This window comes from Hemitrygon akajei, chromosome 5, assembly GCF_048418815.1.
Source record: "Hemitrygon akajei chromosome 5, sHemAka1.3, whole genome shotgun sequence".
In the NCBI taxonomy this organism is placed as follows: domain Eukaryota; kingdom Metazoa; phylum Chordata; class Chondrichthyes; order Myliobatiformes; family Dasyatidae; genus Hemitrygon; species Hemitrygon akajei.
The window spans coordinates 69,958,560-69,975,514 of NC_133128.1; the positions used below are offsets into that span (position 1 = coordinate 69,958,560).

Consider the following 16,955-nt stretch of genomic DNA (forward strand, 5'->3'; position numbering starts at 1 on the left):
AATCTCTTGTGTTTAAGCAATATGCAAACTGTATTTTTTTGGTTTTTTTAAGTCCTCTTTTGTGGCAAAGTTGGGTGATAAAATTAAAAGACAGATTATTTAAACATTCGTGGGTAAAGAAGAAAATGATGATGCTGTACATAATTGAATGTTGTGAATAAATTTCAAAATATGACTCTGGCTAAGAATTAATATTGAAAAAATTAAGCAACTTTCAAATTCATCAATCTGTCCTCTGGGCCTGAATTGAAAGTTCCCATTGCTTTAGAATGAGTGCATGTGCTGCAAGCACTAATTCATAAAGCAAAATCCTTCATCAAGGTTAAATTGATCCAAATCCAGAGCCTATCTGCTTAATCTGACCATGCTACTTTTCAAACTGGTGATAACTAAAGTGAAATTTAATGTGTTTTATATTCTTGTCCTTTTAGACTCAGTGGGATGGCCTAACAGGTCGAATTGCCTTCAATAAAACTGATGGGATGCGGAAAGATTTTGATTTGGATATTATAAGTCTGAAGGAAGAAGGCCTGGAGCAGGTAAACAGCACAATGTTACACCAACTGGGTAATTGTAAGAAAAAAATCATTCTTGCTCAATTTCTTTTGTTGATTGAAAACCTTGGGCTGCCAGTTACATTAAAAGAATATTGATCAATGCCAAAAGTGTTGCAACCTTCAATAGAGCCCTGGCTTTCATTGATCTTGAAAATCTTTGTTGCCTGAAAGGATATTCCGTACAAATAGTCTGAGAATGTGTGCCTGTGTAAATCAATTTATAGCACTCTTCCTTCCATTTCAGCAGCTTGTGGTTTTTTTGTACCAATTTGTTTCCAAGAATGACAAACCAATGCCATGCAGAGGGATTACTGCATTATCAATGTGTTGATCATTGAGTCAGCCATTATTTTGAACTTAGTGTATCTCTTTCAGAAGTCCAGCAAGATGCTATTTCCCATATTGCCAGTGAAAGGGCTGTGTTCCAGCTTAATGTGCTATTTGAACACTACCAAAACGATCACATTATAATTTATTAGAATGCCACTGTGATATCCTGCACATGATTTACACACATTAAAATCATTATGTATAAATATTAAGTATCAGATAGTCTTTTTTTCTGGGGCATGCTGAAAAACTATGCATTTCGCATTTCTCCACATACAATAAATCTTGTGTAGTTATTATCATTGTGATTAACTAGAACATTTCTGTTTATTAACAGACCACTACTTGATAGCACAAACATGAGATTAATGTCCATGACAATTAATTAAGTTATTAACCCAAAATTAATGTATGAGATAAACTATTGCATCAGTAGCTTTAATAAACCATTCCTCTGGACCTATGTAGGTTTACTAATTGCTTCAAACATAAATCCTACCATTCATTTTGGCCCAGAGTTGATCCCTATTCTAATAAAAACAATGCTGGAACCCTTTGTCCTTAGTGGAGAAATTTGAGTTTGATACTGCCATCGGTGTCATGTAGTCCACCGTCACAATGCATGGGAATTTTCCTGGGGTTTAAATACCTCACTGCCTATTCCTGTATTTTAAAGCCGGCCTTATTGATGAAGGCACTTAATCAGCAAAACAAACTTCCAGGCAGCAATTGTCTGTCTGAAAATGAACAAGACAGTTCATGGTCCAGGCTTTCAACTTTGTCTAAGTTCATTGCCACAGTTTTTTTTTCTGCCTGCACCTCGACCCTGTGCTGCAAGAGTGTGTTAGGGAAGGCTTAGAGCATATATGTCAAACTCAAGGCCATCGGGCCAAATCCGGCCCGCGGTGGAATTATCTTTGGCCCGCAAGATAATATCTAATCACTATTAAAGCTGGCCTCAGTAATCGAAGCGCCTATGGCGTATGATATGGCTAATGCTGAGTTTATTCAGGTACCAGGTTTTCAGGGTTTTTAGTGTTTATTCGGCAGTCTTGCTCAGCAGTCTTCTTCATAAGAAACGGAATTTGTAAAGTGAAACACTTTGTAGTTATAGCAGAGACTGAGACACATGAGAGCAGGCTGAAAAAACGGAGGCAACGAAAGCTGCGTTCGCACGCGTCCGACTGATCCGGCCCGCATGAAGCTGCATTTTGCTCAATCCGGCCCGTGACCTAAAATGAGTTTGACACCCCTGGCTTAGAGAATAAGTTCCCATGTACAGAGCACTGAAACACGGCCACCAAAATAGGAGAGATTAAAACTGGAGATGCAGAAAAGTCTAGTATCTGAAGGTAGTTCTATCTGGAAGTGACAACACAGATGAGAATAGGCAATGCCTGCCACACCAGGTTTGAAACCAAATATGAGAAATTTAAAATTAAAAAGTTGTTTATTTGGGAGTTAGTATCAGTCTGTGAGCACAGGATATGGTGCAATTAGCACATTCCCAACAGAAACGTGGCTGACTTTGAGTTTATGGTGAATAGAGCTAAGAATTGCTGGGCGAGAGTGCATTGGGATAATCAGTACTTGGAGTGGCAACAGAGTGGGCAAAGATGTGAGCAGCAGATGAGCTTCAGCCAAGGTGAAGATTACTGAGGCATAGTTCAGAAAATTGTCTAGATAAATAGTGTGAAGAAATAGAAAGATCCTTCTCAACAAAGTTAACAACACTGGAATCAGAATCAGGTTTAATATATGTTGTGAAATCTGTTGCAGTACATTAGGATACATAATAAAAACTGTAAATTACAATAAGTATATATTTTTAAAAAAGAAAATTAAATTAAATACAGTAAGTAGTGAAAAAAGAGGAGAAAAAGCCCTGAGGTAGTTTTCACAGATTCATTGTCCATTCTACAATCTCTTGGCAGTGGGAAAGAAGCTGTTCCTGAAATGTTGAGTATGTGCCTTTACCTTCCTGTAGCTCCCCTTTGATGATAGCAATGAGAAAAGGCCATGTTCTGGGTGATGGAAGTTCCTTAATAATGGATGCTGCCTTTTTGAGGCATTGCCTTTTGCTAGGGAGGCTAGTATCCATGATGGAACTAGCTGAGTTTACAATCCTCTGCAGCTCTTTCTGATCCTGTGCAATGGCCCCACCATACCTGACAGTGATGCAACCATTCAGAATGCTCTCCACAGGACATCTGTAGAAAGTTGCAAGTGTCTTTGGTGACATACCAATTCTCCTCAAACTCCTCATGAAATATAGCCGCTGTTGTGCCTTCTTTGTAATTGCAACAGTATGTTGGGCCTGGGATAGATCCTCAGAGATGTTGACTCCTAGGAACTTGAAACTGCTCACCCTTTGCACTTCTGTTATTTTGGATGATTTTCTGGCTATGCTAAATACATTAAAAATGTCAGTGTGGTCCCATCAAGCTGGATTATAATGGAAACGTACTTTAAGAGGATAGTGTGGAAAAACGTTGTCAAAGACTGCACAAGACTAGAGCCAAGAAGGATTAGACGACTACAGCTGCGTTTATTCACTTTGCGACTTTGTTAAGAGCCCTTTCAGCACTGTGTCAAGGGCAGAATCCTGATTGCAGGACTTTAAACATGAAGTTCCAGGAAAAAACTACAAAAATTCAGCTACAGATTGGCAAGTATGACGTTGTGGCCATGTCTGAAACATGGCTAAAAGATGGTTGCCATTGGGAGCTGAACACCCAAGGGTATATCGTATATTGGAAATTTAGATTAGTAGGGGCCCTGTGTATAAGAAATATTATTAAATAATTAGAAAGGGAAGACATAGGATCAGAAGGTGGGGAGTCTCTATGGGTTGAGTTAAGAAATGGCAAGGGTCAAAGGACCCTAAAGTCAGTGGTATACAGGCCTCCAAACAGCAGCCAGAATGTGGATTACAAATTACAGCAGGAGAGAGAGAAGGCATGTCAGAAGGGCAATGTCAAGATAATCGTTGGGGATTTTAACATGAAAGTGGATTGGGAAAATCAGGCCAGTACTGGACCTCAAAAGGGAGAGTGTGTAGAATGCCTAAGGGATGGCTTTTTAGAACAGCCTTTTGTTGAGCTCACTAGGGGATTGGCTTAGGTGTTGTGCAATGATCTGGAGGTGATGAGAGAGTTTAAGGTTAAGGAACCCTTGGGGAACAGTGATCACAATATGCTTGAGTTCACTTTGAAATTTGAGAAGGAGAAACTAAATTCCAATGTGTTCGTATTTCAGTGGAATAAAGGAAATTACAATGGCATGAAGGGGGAACTGGCCAAAGTTGACTGGAAAGGGACACTAGCAGGAAGGACAGCAGAGCAGCAACGGCTGGAGTTTCTGTGAAAAATGAGGGAAGTGCAAGACAACTATATTCCAAATAAGAAGAAATATTTAAATGGAAGAAAGACACTACCGTGACCGACAAATGAAGTCAGAGCCAAAGTAAAAGCAAAAGAGAGGACATACAAGGAAGCCAGAGCTAGTGAGAAGATAAAGGATTGGGAAGCTTTTAAAAACTTGCAGAAGGAAACTAGAAGGTCATTAGGAAAGAAAAGATGAATTATAAAAGGAAGCTGGCAACTAATATCAAAGAAGATTCTAAAAGCTTTTTTAAGTATATAAGGGGTAAAAGAGAGTTGAGGGTAGATTTAGGACCAATAGAAAATGACACAGGAGATATTGTAATGAGAGATGCAGAGATGGCAGAGGAACTGAATGCATATTTTTCACCAGTCTTTACAATGGAAGACACCTACAGTATACCGGACAGTCAAGTGTGTCAGGGAAGTGAAGTATGTGCAGTGAAAATTACGACTGAGAAGCTGCTCAGGAAGCTTAATGGTCTGAGAGTGGATAAATCTCCTGGACCTGATGGAATGCACCCTTGGGTTCTGAAGGAAGTAGATGGAGAGATTGCGGAGGCATTAACAAATGATCTTTCAAGAACTGATAGATTCTGGCATTGTATGAGATGACTGGAAAATTGCAAATGTTACTCTTCTATTAAAGAAGGGTGGGAGGCAGCAGAAAGGAAATTATAGACCAGCTAGCCTGACATCAGTGGTTGGGAAATTGTTAGAATCAATTGTTAGGGATGAGATTACGGAGTACCTGGAGGCACATGACAAGATAGGCCAAAGCCAGCTGGTTTCCTGAAAGGAAAATCCTGCCTGACTAACCTACTACAATTTTTTGAGGAAATTACAAGCAGGGTAGACAAAGGAGATGCAGAAGATGTGGTGTACTTGGATTTTCAGAATGCCTTTGGCAAGGTGCCGCATATGAGACTGTTTAGCAAAATAAGAGCCCATGGAATTACAGGGAAGTTACTAGCATGAATGGAGTATTGGCTGATCGGCAGCAAAGAGAGAGTGGGAATAAAGGGATCCTATTCTGACTGGCTGCCAGTTACCAGTGGAGTTCCACAGGGGTCGGTGTTGGGACTGTTGCATTTTACTATGTATGTCAATGATTATGTATGTATGACTATGGGATTAATGAACGTGGCTAAATTTGCTGATGATACAAAGATACATGGAGGAGCAGGTAGTGTTGAGGAAACAGGGAACCTGCAAAGAGACTTAGATAGTTTAGGGGAATGGGCAAAGAAGTGGCAAATGAAATACAATGTTGGAAAGTGTACGGTCATGCACTTTGGTGGAAGAAATAAATGGGCAGATTATTATTTAGATGGGGAGAGAATTCAAAATGCAGAGATGCAAAGGGACTTGGGAGTCCTTGTGCAGGATGCCCTAAAGGTTAACCTCCAGGTTGGGTTGGTGTTGCAGAAGGCGAAAGCAATGTTGGCATTCATTTCTGGAGGTATAGAGAATGTGAGCAGAAATGTGATATTGAGGCTCTATAAGGCACTTGTGAGACCACACTTGGAATGTTGTGTGCAGTTTTGGGCTCCTTATTTTAGAAACGATATTCTGACATAGGAGAGGGTTCAGAGAAGATTCACGAGAATGATTCCGGGAATGAAATGGTTACTGTATGAGGAATGTCTGGCAGCTCTTGGGCTGTATTCCCTGGAGTTCAGGAGAACGATGGGGGAATCTCATAGAAACATTCCAAATGGCCTGAACAGATTAGATATGGCAAAGTTATTTCCCATGGTAGGGTGTCTAGGACAAGAGGGCACAAATTCAGGACTAGAACAGAGATGCAGAGAAATTACAGAGGGTGGTAAATCTGTGGAATTTGTTGCCTAGAGCGGCTGTGGAGGCCCAGTCATTGGGTGCATTTAAGGCAGAAATAGATAGGTTCTTGATTAGCCAGGGCATCAAAGGGTAAGGGAAGAATGCAGGGGAGTGGGGATGGCTGGAAGAATTGGATCAGCCCATGATTGAATGGCGAAGCAGACTCGATGGGCTGAATGGCCTACTTCTGCTCCTATATCTTATAATCTTATTGTCTTATGGTCTTAAAATTAGAAAGTAGCGAGATGTTCAATGTCTTTAAAGAGGAATAGGGATTTGGCATAGGGATGGAATGGATCATGGGCTTATTTATTGTAGAAAGACATGATGACAATAGTGCTGAGAGGGGAAAATACCTGGAAGGGGAGAGACAACAACATCATCTCACATGAAATCTTGGAGAAGAGTGTGTTGGTCTGAAATTTAGTGGAAATGGAAACAAGCAGACAGATTTAGCTCCCATGGGCAAAATGAGCTTGAAACCACCATGAAGTGATGGAAGAGAAATTGGTAACGATGCAAGCTCAATTTTACAATAAGAGTGTGGGCCAGTGTCAAAGGAAAAGAATGGAATTATCAGAGGAGGGTGATTCAATGCTGTCAGTTTTGTTGGCAGGGATGGAGAGATGTTTATGAAGAGTGTTTCCATAAAGAAGAAGAAATAAGAGTTATCTCAGCATTTGAGTATTTTCTTGGAAAAGAGTAGATGATACTTCCAAAAGTGTATCTGCAAGAAGTAATCAGAGACATTCTTAACAGTGATTGAGACAATGAGAGTAGTAAATCATGTGAAGGCAGTAAGGAAAATAATTGTGTAAAGAAGCTAGAGTCTTATTTAGGGGAGAAAGGAAGGGAGAATGTGAGAACAATGAAGATCACAATGACTTCAGATGGTGCTTGAAATCATCAAACTGAGGGAGGATATATGGTATAGGAGTGGAGAGTAAATTATATTTTTGAATAAAGTTTTAGAAAGAATGATGCTAAAGAAGAGCAATGGCTGGTGCACAAGATGAAGCAGACATATAGCATTACTTTAGAATCCACTTCACTGATGAATGAAACATCGTCCTGTTATTTTTGGAAAACATAGGAAAATGTGGCATAAATGGTTTATATAAATTATGCAAAACAATTTGTTATTCTTTCTTTGGTTTTATTCTAATACATCAGTAAGATTTTGTTATTTTAACAAAGTATTTTATTTTTTCCAAGCCTTCTGGTGACACTCCTTATTACTACAATAAAATATGGCGGAAGGTTTGTACTGAGAGAAGCATCATTTATTTTATTTTGTGTAGTTTTTTATAAGTAGTTGTGCTTAGTTTAGTTTTAGTGTGAATTTTTCCCATTTAATATAATACTTTTATTTGATTTTAAGAATAAAATGTTACACTGAATGAAAAGTGTTGTCTGTTATGCATAAATTGACTCATTCCTAAGATAACTCTACAGATATCACAGCACTTACGGAACATTCCACTGCAGAAAACATACTTTCAAGCTTATTAACATTTATTCTATTCTAATTGAGCTTTGAAGAACTGCAAGATCTCCTAAAGAGTGAGGTGTTTCATTTCTCCTTCTCCGTCACTCATTATTGTATATAGATTTTAAAAAAACAACCAGTGTTCCAAGCCCATGTTTGAATACATGACCTCATCTCTACCATCCAGTAAAACTGTATAAACCATGCCTTGCATTAGAACTTATCTTCATAATCAATTGGTGTTGCCAATCTGTTTCCAACCTATATGTGGTTCAACTAGTGAGTTTGCAAAACAGAAGGATATACCATCTTGCAATCCTTTTATTGGTTATATGACAGGTTGAATGGATTTCTTGTAGGGATTTTGCATACTCCAGTCAGCAGTGCAGATTTAGAACAACACATTTAGCAGTGTTATTCTGCATTGTTTATGAGTCAGTTGGTTATAATGTTTAATTCATGTACACTTGTCCGTCAGTCTATCCATGAGTTCAATGTTGTTAAATTGGTGTTAATGTTAATGGACCAGCTCTCTTCAGGATGATTATCACTAACAAAATCCCAAAGCTGCTATATCAATTGCTGCTTTGATCTCAACCGTCAACTCATTCGCTATCTTCATACTGCTCTTTTCTACTTCATGGATAATATTTTTCCCATTTCTATTATTTACCCATCCAATATATCTAAAACATACAAGCTTTTGATTGAGTCACATGGCCTTAAGGGAACGAGACTGAAGGATTGGCTCTTCTTTATCTGCAGTGATATTGAGGAGTCTTCTCTAACACTACACATCAACTGAGTCAAATTTCTTGAATTCTTATCATGAAAATCCAGCCTTCACATCTGCAACACTTGCAATGAAGCCAAAACAGATTGAAACTTGTTGGGAAAAGTACATTTCAAATAAAAATAACATGATTTATTTAAGTTTTAACATGAAGATTATATTGTCCTTTGATTGTAGATTGGAATCTGGAATTCAAACACAGGACTTAACATGTCAGCCAGTCTGAAGGACAAGCCCTGCAATATCACTGACTCATTGGCCAATAGAACTCTCTTGGTTACCACTATTTTGGTAAGCTTTCTTTTTTATTGCAGAAGTGCCTCAAAACCTTATTAGCATGTTCATGCAAACAAAACAAACTTATAATGTTAAAAATTGCCTCTTATTATTGGTTAAAATCTACATCCTTTGGGAGGGAACATCATTCAATAACTATGAAGTTCTGATGCTCTGTAGGTTATAAGTGGGAAAAAAATTAAATGTGGACACAAGATTGTAATTATCAATCAATATCTATTACTGAACCTGGTTTGGCCTTCAATAAAAAATTCTGCACATTTTGTTCCTTTATTACTATTGTCCATCAGAGGAAATAGATTAATTCAAAATGTCATGTAATATTCTAAAAGATTTTATTCATTATTTGTCCTGTAGGAAGATCCCTATGTGATGCATAAGAAATCTGACAAGCCCCTTTATGGGAATGATCGCTTTGAGGGTTATTGCCTTGACTTATTGAAAGAATTATCAAATATTCTGGGCTTTACCTATGAAGTTAGGCTGGTAGCTGATGGAAAGTATGGGGCACAGAATGAGAAGAGTGAGTGGAATGGAATGGTTGGAGAACTCATCAACCATGTAAGTGAATATACTCAAAACTATTTAAAAACAGAATTGCTTGAAATTAAGATTGTTAGCTTTTCCTTTTCAAATCTGTGATATCTTGCAACATTTACTTGAAAAATGGATTCTCTCCACCATTGTTGACAGAACTCTCAACTGGTTTATTTCCTTCCTTCATCCCTCCTCCTTCCAGCCAATGTAAGGATAAGGCTCCCCTTGTCCTTTCCTTCAATCTCATTAGTCTCCACTTTTAATATTGCAACTATCTTAATTTCTGCCAACGAGATTTCACCACCAAACACATCTTCTCCTTCCTCTTCCCTTTCTCAGCATTCTGAACAGGCCATTCCCTGTTTCTCATTCAGTCTTCCATTTCCATCAACCACTCCTCTCCTCACTGCATTTTCCAATCCATAGTGACACACACAAAAAGCGGGAGGAACTCAATAAGTCAGCCAGCACCTATGGAGAGGAATAACCAGTCAGTGTTTCAGGCCAAGACCTTTCATCTGGACTGGAAAGGAAGGAGAAAGAAGCCAGAATAAGAAGGTGGAGGGAGGGGAGGAGTAATAGCTTTCAGGTGATAGGCAAAACCAGGTTAGGGTGTAGGTAGTGGGTTGGGGAGGGGAGATGAAATGAGAAGTTTGGAAGTGATAGGTGGAACAGATAAAGGAATCTGATAGGAGAGGTCATGGACCATGGGAGAAAAGGAAGTAGAAGAGGCATCAGAGGGAAGTGGTAGGCAGGTGAGGAGAAGAAAAGGGGTAAGAGGGGAGCCAGATTGGGGAATGGAAAAGAGAAGGGAGTGGGGGAGAAATTACTGGAAGTTAAAGAAATTGATGTTCATACCATCCAGATTGGAGGCTACCCAGGCAGAATATGAGATGTTGCTTCATCAACCTGAGAGTCGCCTCTTGGTGACTGTAGAGGAGGCCATGGACTGACGTGTCAGTATAGGAATGGGAAGTAGAATTAAAGTGGGTAGCTATTGTGAATTCTCAACTTTTAAGCCAGACAGAGTGAAGGTACTCGATGAAGATGTTTATGACTTTCCTTTCCATGTCAGGAGATTCAATGTCTGCTGTTTTCCTTTTCTTCCCTTCCCACCATCCGGGGATTCAGACAGTCCTTCCTAGTAAAAAAGCAATTTGCTTTCAATTAGCGTATTGCATTTGGTGCTACATTGGAAGAACCAACACAAATGGGTGACTGCTTTACACAAAGTCTCCAGTCTCCTGTCACTATAATTCTTTATGCCTCTTTTACCTTGATATCTTTGTGCTCAACTACCAGTATTGTACTAAGAATGCCCAATATAAAGGCAAGGAATTGCACACCATCAATCATCTAGGTATACTTTAGAACTTACTAATTTTTGATAGTCTCCTTTCTCCCCTACAGATGTAGATGTAGTCCTGTATCTCAATTTTTCATCTCAATTTTTCTTCTCCATTTGTAGTTTTTAAAAATAATTGTGACCTTAACAACTCTGGTCTGCATCTCATCAGAGGCATTATCATGGTTGTCTCCATCCAACCATGTCTCCTTTTCCAGTATTAATGAAGGGACCTTGAAATGAAACATTGGTGGTTCTCCATCCCCACACCTCCCCCCTCATCCAACAGTGCTTAACCTGCTGAGTGCTTCCAGCATTTTAAGTTTAATGTACCTTTAGAATGTGTCTTGAAGCATTCTCCAATAAATGAAAAGGTATTATTTTTACTAATCCTTTCTGCATGTCAAATAAGTAGTTCCTCCTCAATAGCAGTGGGGGATATGTCAGCTGTGCAGTGATCTGTGAGACTCAATGAACATACCTTGTCAGAATAACTGTCATTGTATTTCCTCATTCTAGTGTAATTCTGAATATGCCAATTGCAGGCTTTGCCTGCAGACTATTAAATAGGAGTTAATGAAGTTTGAAGGGAAGGTGCTGAGCTCTTTTTTTTCCCTGAGTAATGTCCTGCTAATGTGTTGAAAGATATTTATTCATAACTTAACTGATTAATCAAATGGATTTCTCAAAATGCAGCATAAATTTAGTAAAATACTTGAGCATCAAGAACTATTGACAGCATTGGATCTTAACAGATCTGGTTCCTGTGGAAAGCAGATAAATGTCCAGTGGTGAGATTCCATTTTTATTTATGACTCTTTAGTTAATACTCACTGCTTTCTGTTTATCAGTTTACTTTTAACTACCTAGATATCTTTAAAAAAAATCTTTGTTAAAACTTACCACATAATCATCTTCATTTATGGCTATGAAATTGTTCAGCTGTGGAAGACCTAGATGGACAGCAACTCGTGGAGGCAAAAGCCATCGTAAAGCTTTGACTTGCAATGTATTCCCTTTATAAGCCAAGTGTGTATATAATTCAGGCACTGTAACACAGAAAGCAAGTGCAGGTAAAGGTCACGTGGACTATTGAGGCCCTTCTGTCTTGTGTCACAGCAGTACCCACCACCACAATATACCCTCACAACCTTTCCATTCATTATATTGATCATACAGTCTGTTACGATGAAATAAATGGAAGTTGACATAAAAGAAAAATTCTAACATATTTTGGACACATGAGAGCAATTGACTAAGCTCTTAAAAGGCCATTGCCTCATTCCCATCTATTTCATTGAACCACAGCTGTAACTCTCTCTCTCTCTCTCTCTCTCTCTCACACACACAAACCTCTCTCTCTCTCTCTCTATCCCTCTCTCCCCCCTTTCTCTCTCTCCCTCCCTCCCCCCTCTCCCTCTCCCTCACATTTCTGTTGTTTCTATTGTTACCCTCTTTGATTCTTGCTGGTGTTTCTACATGTACTTTAGCTCAAATAAGCTGACGAAGGATAACATTATGATTTACATTATATCAAAATTTACATCATAAATCTTTTGGAATTTGCAAATGTTCATTTTCTCCCAATGCTTAATATTGAGCAGAACCTTCTTTGAATCTACTGGAACATTCCCATTTGTGTGTATAACTGAGTCTCTTTCAGTCACTGAGTTACTTTCAAATCAGTGATCGTGAGGCATAAATTAAGGGAAGGATGGCAATCAATCCTTAAGTGAAATAATATCTGTTCAAAAGGCTTATAGTTGAAGTGTCTGCATTTTAAAGTTCTGACCAGCATTTTTGATACCACTGTCAGATTCTTAAAAAAAAAGGTATTTAATTGCTCATTCAAATCAACTAGGGTGGGTCACAGAAGTTACTGTTCCCAAGCTGGTGTGAAATACACATGACAACAGAAAGACAGAGATGCAACAGACCAAAACCAGAGAGGAAATTTGTGACTTAGGTCTGGTGTAGTTTTCTCCTTCTTTTCCTTAAAGAGTAATAGAATAAATGTTGTGGGCATATACAAAAAGCAGGTTTCTTCTGAGAACAGTTTCATTTGAAGTTTTGAATTAGTGTTTCAAACCCCTTACAGCTCCAATGTAAAAAGAATCATTTAGTTAACCATATTCAGACCAGTAACTATCTTCCACTGGATGGCCCTTATCTTTGTACTCTATACCAAATCCACCTATTGGTATAGATTACAAAGCAAGATATGGCTGCACACTAGCGATGGTACATAAGGCAGAGTGGTTTCTGTATCTTGAGGCAGGAAGCAGTCTTTAATGTTCTGATACTGTGCACTTCCACTGAAATTGTGCTGTCTGCCAACAATGAAGGCTAAAGCATAGCTGATTTATTTTCAGCTTAGCTGAAACATTCATATTGCTTCAGGGCTTCACATCCTAAAGTTACCAAAGTGGTAAACTAAATATCAGCTAAATGGCCATTATTGTAGTTTAATTGTTTACAGTAACTTTGCCAATTGTAAACAAGATTACATTTCAGCACTTCTTCCTCTAGGTTGTAAACTTCAACATGTAGAAGCCGCCAACATGTTAAACCATGCCAGGGCAGTTCAGCAGGCTTACCAGCAAGTGTCAAATGGCAAGTTTTTATAACAGCCATTTTACATTTAAAACTTGTCACAGATGAGGATTAATAGTTTTAACAACATTGTAATTTCATCTTGCTGCCAGAAGACCAGCAGAGCTGATCAAAATCTTTCTGTAGAAGTATCTTACACCAGAAATATTATTTGCTTAAAATATGATTTAATAACTAATATGACCATTAAGAAAATACATACTTCTGACAATTGGATTGCAAGCTTTGAATTATAGCGAAGTGCTTTATGCAGCCTCTTCACTCCTTTATTATTCATTGTAGTTCGATTTGTTGCTATTGAATTCAACAGCATGTAGATGTGATGCGCCTCTTTACATTGTAAATCATGTTTAATTGGTAGGACTCAACTTGAGTCATAAGGTGCAGGTTCCTGTATGAGTCCTGAAGCATGAGAATAATAGGCAGTGGTACTATCTTGTGGGATGAGGTGTTAAACTAGAGCTTTGCATGTCCTCTTACATGCAACATTGCACTGTTTTGAAAAGTAAGCATAATGGAAAAAACATATATGATATATATGTACAATGTCTGAAATACATCTTATGGAAATGTTTGTTTGATGATGAACTTCAATAAAAAAATTAATTACAAAGAAAAGTAAGCATAAGAATTTCAGCAATTACTTGGCCAATATTTTCTTTTCTATAAACATCATCAAACCAATGAATTTCTGTTTGTGGGAGCTTGTTGTGAAGAAATTGTCTGCACCTCTTCTCATATAAAGTAGTGATTCCCTTTTTTTAATTATTCATTTGAGGATTTTCACAAGACATGAAAACTACTTTCTAATGAAGTTTTTTTTAACTACGGTTGAACTTCAAATAATTATTTCTCCACAACTAGTCTAATGTTTTTATCCAGCTCTTTATCAATTGCCATCTTTTACCTTAAATTACAGATTTGAAAACAATGTGGATCGTGTTTAATTTCACAATCAGGTTATTTGTGAAAGTTTGGCTTTGTTGTCAGTGTGCTTAATTAGAATTATGCTACATCTCCTGTGATGACAGACTGGCTTCTTAATAGCAAGTGTCATTGAAGTTTAGATCACAGCACGTTTGTGTTATGACAGAAACACATTTGTTTTTCTTTCCCCTACTTGTGCATCTAATTAAACAGAGTAACACAATGATACTCTTTCTGTTAAGCAGATGTTAAAATGAGATTTTTCCAATTTGACATTCTTCAGTATGAAGATATATTTAGGTTAATTTGATTGGGATTAAAATACACTGCTTTTGATGCATCACAAAACACTATTTCATGAAGTGATGCCCTTACTGCTGTCCTGCAGATATTATAAAGGCAGTAATTATTTTGTTTTAAATTTTAATAGAATTTTGCTTTCCAATAACCAAATTAACTCAGACAGCTAGATTAACTCAATTTAGTTGAATTGATTAATCTGTTATCCCTAATGACCTGACAGTTATAGTCAGCCTTTGTAAAGAGAACATTTTGTTTTCTGGGATGCCAATGGACTGTGAAAATATCAATGCAACTTTAATTTTTTCTATTATCATTCTGGTTGAAAGAAAAATAAAAGATGAAAAGTTATTATGTGAAAAATAGAGAGCATCATTTCAATTCATATTTGTCCTTTACAATGACAAGTGTTATTCATTAACTATACTATATAAGAACACAGTGCCAACTTTTTTTTGCTGTGGTTGGATGCTATATGAATTACCAATCATTACCAGTCACTATTGTACGAAGATAGCTGCCTACATAGTTTTTTTCCCTAGCCAATTTCAGTTAAATATAATCCAATACAATTATGTCAAAAACATCAGATAGCAGTGCTTTTGATACTGTGCCTCCACTTCCAGGCAGTTATCTAGCTATTTGTCAGAGTTGCCAAATTAAAAGTATTGCTGAAGAGACTACTTTTGTTCTTTTGGCATCCTATTCGGAACAGTTGTCAATTCCTTCTTCCTTTTTTTTTGCAGAAAGCAGATTTAGCAGTGGCTCCTCTAACTATTACCTACGTGCGGGAGAAAGTGATTGACTTCTCAAAACCCTTCATGACTCTGGGCATTAGTATCCTCTACCGTAAACCCAATGGCACCAACCCCGGTGTTTTCTCCTTTCTCAATCCATTATCTCCTGATATTTGGATGTATGTGCTACTGGCCTGCCTTGGGGTCAGTTGTGTGCTGTTCGTTATTGCCAGGTAAGGAGTAACGATTGTGACTTTGGCAAGCAAGTGGAAAAAGAATGAGAAACATTACTGTAATAATTTAAATCGATTTTCTCTCTCAAACAGTGCTACAATGTGTTCAACAAAGGTGATTCTTTTACACTGAGATGGTGTTCCACTCTTATACTATTACACATTTATTTTCTGTTTCTTGTTATTTACAGCCTAATTAATATAATGAACATTTATAGTTCAACATACCTAACATTGGTGTTGATGTTTAACACTCCCTATCAGCAACAGTGGCTTTGTTTTGATCTTGACACTGAATGATTTTCTAAGGGATAGATTAATGTATAATTTCAGTCATCCCTAGGATGTGTATTATTGAGTTTAAGTGCTCATTAAGTCAAGCAGAGATGAATTTAAAAAAGAGGGGAGTTTGTTTTCCTTGGAGTGGACAATGTTGGGGACAGGGGCTGTGTGCTGTATAGAGGTATACAAAATTATGAGGGGCATCGATATCGTATATTTAGGAAGCCTTTCCCTTAGCTGAGGAATTGAACAATGGAGAACGTAGATTTTGGGTAGAGGGTAAGAGGATTTGATGGGTTGCAGTGGGTGATTTGACTGTGGAGCATACTGTCTGAGTGCATAGTGCTTGTGGGCATTCTCATGACATTTAAAATGTATCTGCATGAGTATTTAAATCATTGAGACATTGACATGGAATGCACTGCCTCAGTACTTAGTGCTTGTGGGCATTCTCAAGACATTTATAATGTCTCTGGATGAGTATTTGTACTTATGGAAGCATAGAACTCCTCAAACTAGGTGCTGGTAAAGAGGATTAACAGCCATAAGTAGTCGGTAGTTGTTATACACATGATTGATAAAGAGCTTATTTCTGTACCTATCTACTTTCTGATTCTGTGTCTCAGGAAGAAATGTGGAAGTTATTGCCTTTGTAGAAGATCTGTTACTCCACTACATCCTTTACCTTTGTTAATACCTCAGTGAAATGGAATTTTCATAATGGTCATTCTCTTCTAAAAATGGCAACTAAGGTGACTGAGGTCCTTAAAATATCAGTTTACAAGTGTTAGGCATGCCGCTTAAATGCATTGAACTGAAACAACAACTTTCTTTGGCTTCAGATACATAATTGTAAGGCAGGATTCAAAGCTGAATTGTCTTTGTAGATTTGATTCCCACTATTCCTGCCTCTAGAGTGAGCACACATTGGAATTGTTGATGATTTGAATTAAAGTCTTTGAAGACTATCTACAGTGAAGTTAGTGGCTGTTGCACAAAAGGTGTGCAGATCTCTTACCTTCTCACATGATTCTGTAATCAGCAGTTCATTCAGTTGATTGTTTCCACTCCTCTGCCTGCTTATTGACTTGGATGATAGAATGGATGGCTTTGTTGCAAAGTCTGCAGACAATGTGAAGATAGACGGAGGGACAGATAGTCTTGAGGAAGTTGAGAGGCTATAGAAGGACGGACAGATTAAGAGAATGGGCAAAGAAGTGGCAGATGGAATATAGTGTCAGGAAGTGTATGGTCATGCACTTTAGTAGAAGAAATAAAAGGGTAGACTAT

The 16,955-nt window shown here is 37.9% G+C and overlaps 1 protein-coding gene across 6 annotated transcripts in view; it reads left to right on the forward strand.

Moving 5' to 3' along the window:
* Positions 1 to 16,955, forward strand: part of grik1a (glutamate receptor, ionotropic, kainate 1a) — a 363,004-nt gene that overhangs the window by 270,038 nt on the left and 76,011 nt on the right. For 4 of the 6 annotated variants that reach the window (XM_073045690.1, XM_073045692.1, XM_073045696.1 and 1 more), the window contains exons 8-12: positions 432 to 539; positions 7,328 to 7,372; positions 8,572 to 8,685; positions 9,049 to 9,252; positions 15,160 to 15,383. In XM_073045690.1, the coding sequence (XP_072901791.1) occupies positions 432 to 539; positions 7,328 to 7,372; positions 8,572 to 8,685; positions 9,049 to 9,252; positions 15,160 to 15,383 (695 nt within the window). The remainder of the gene's footprint in view (positions 1 to 431; positions 540 to 7,327; positions 7,373 to 8,571; positions 8,686 to 9,048; positions 9,253 to 15,159; positions 15,384 to 16,955) is intronic. The other 2 variants (XM_073045693.1, XM_073045694.1) reach the window with 1 other exon arrangement.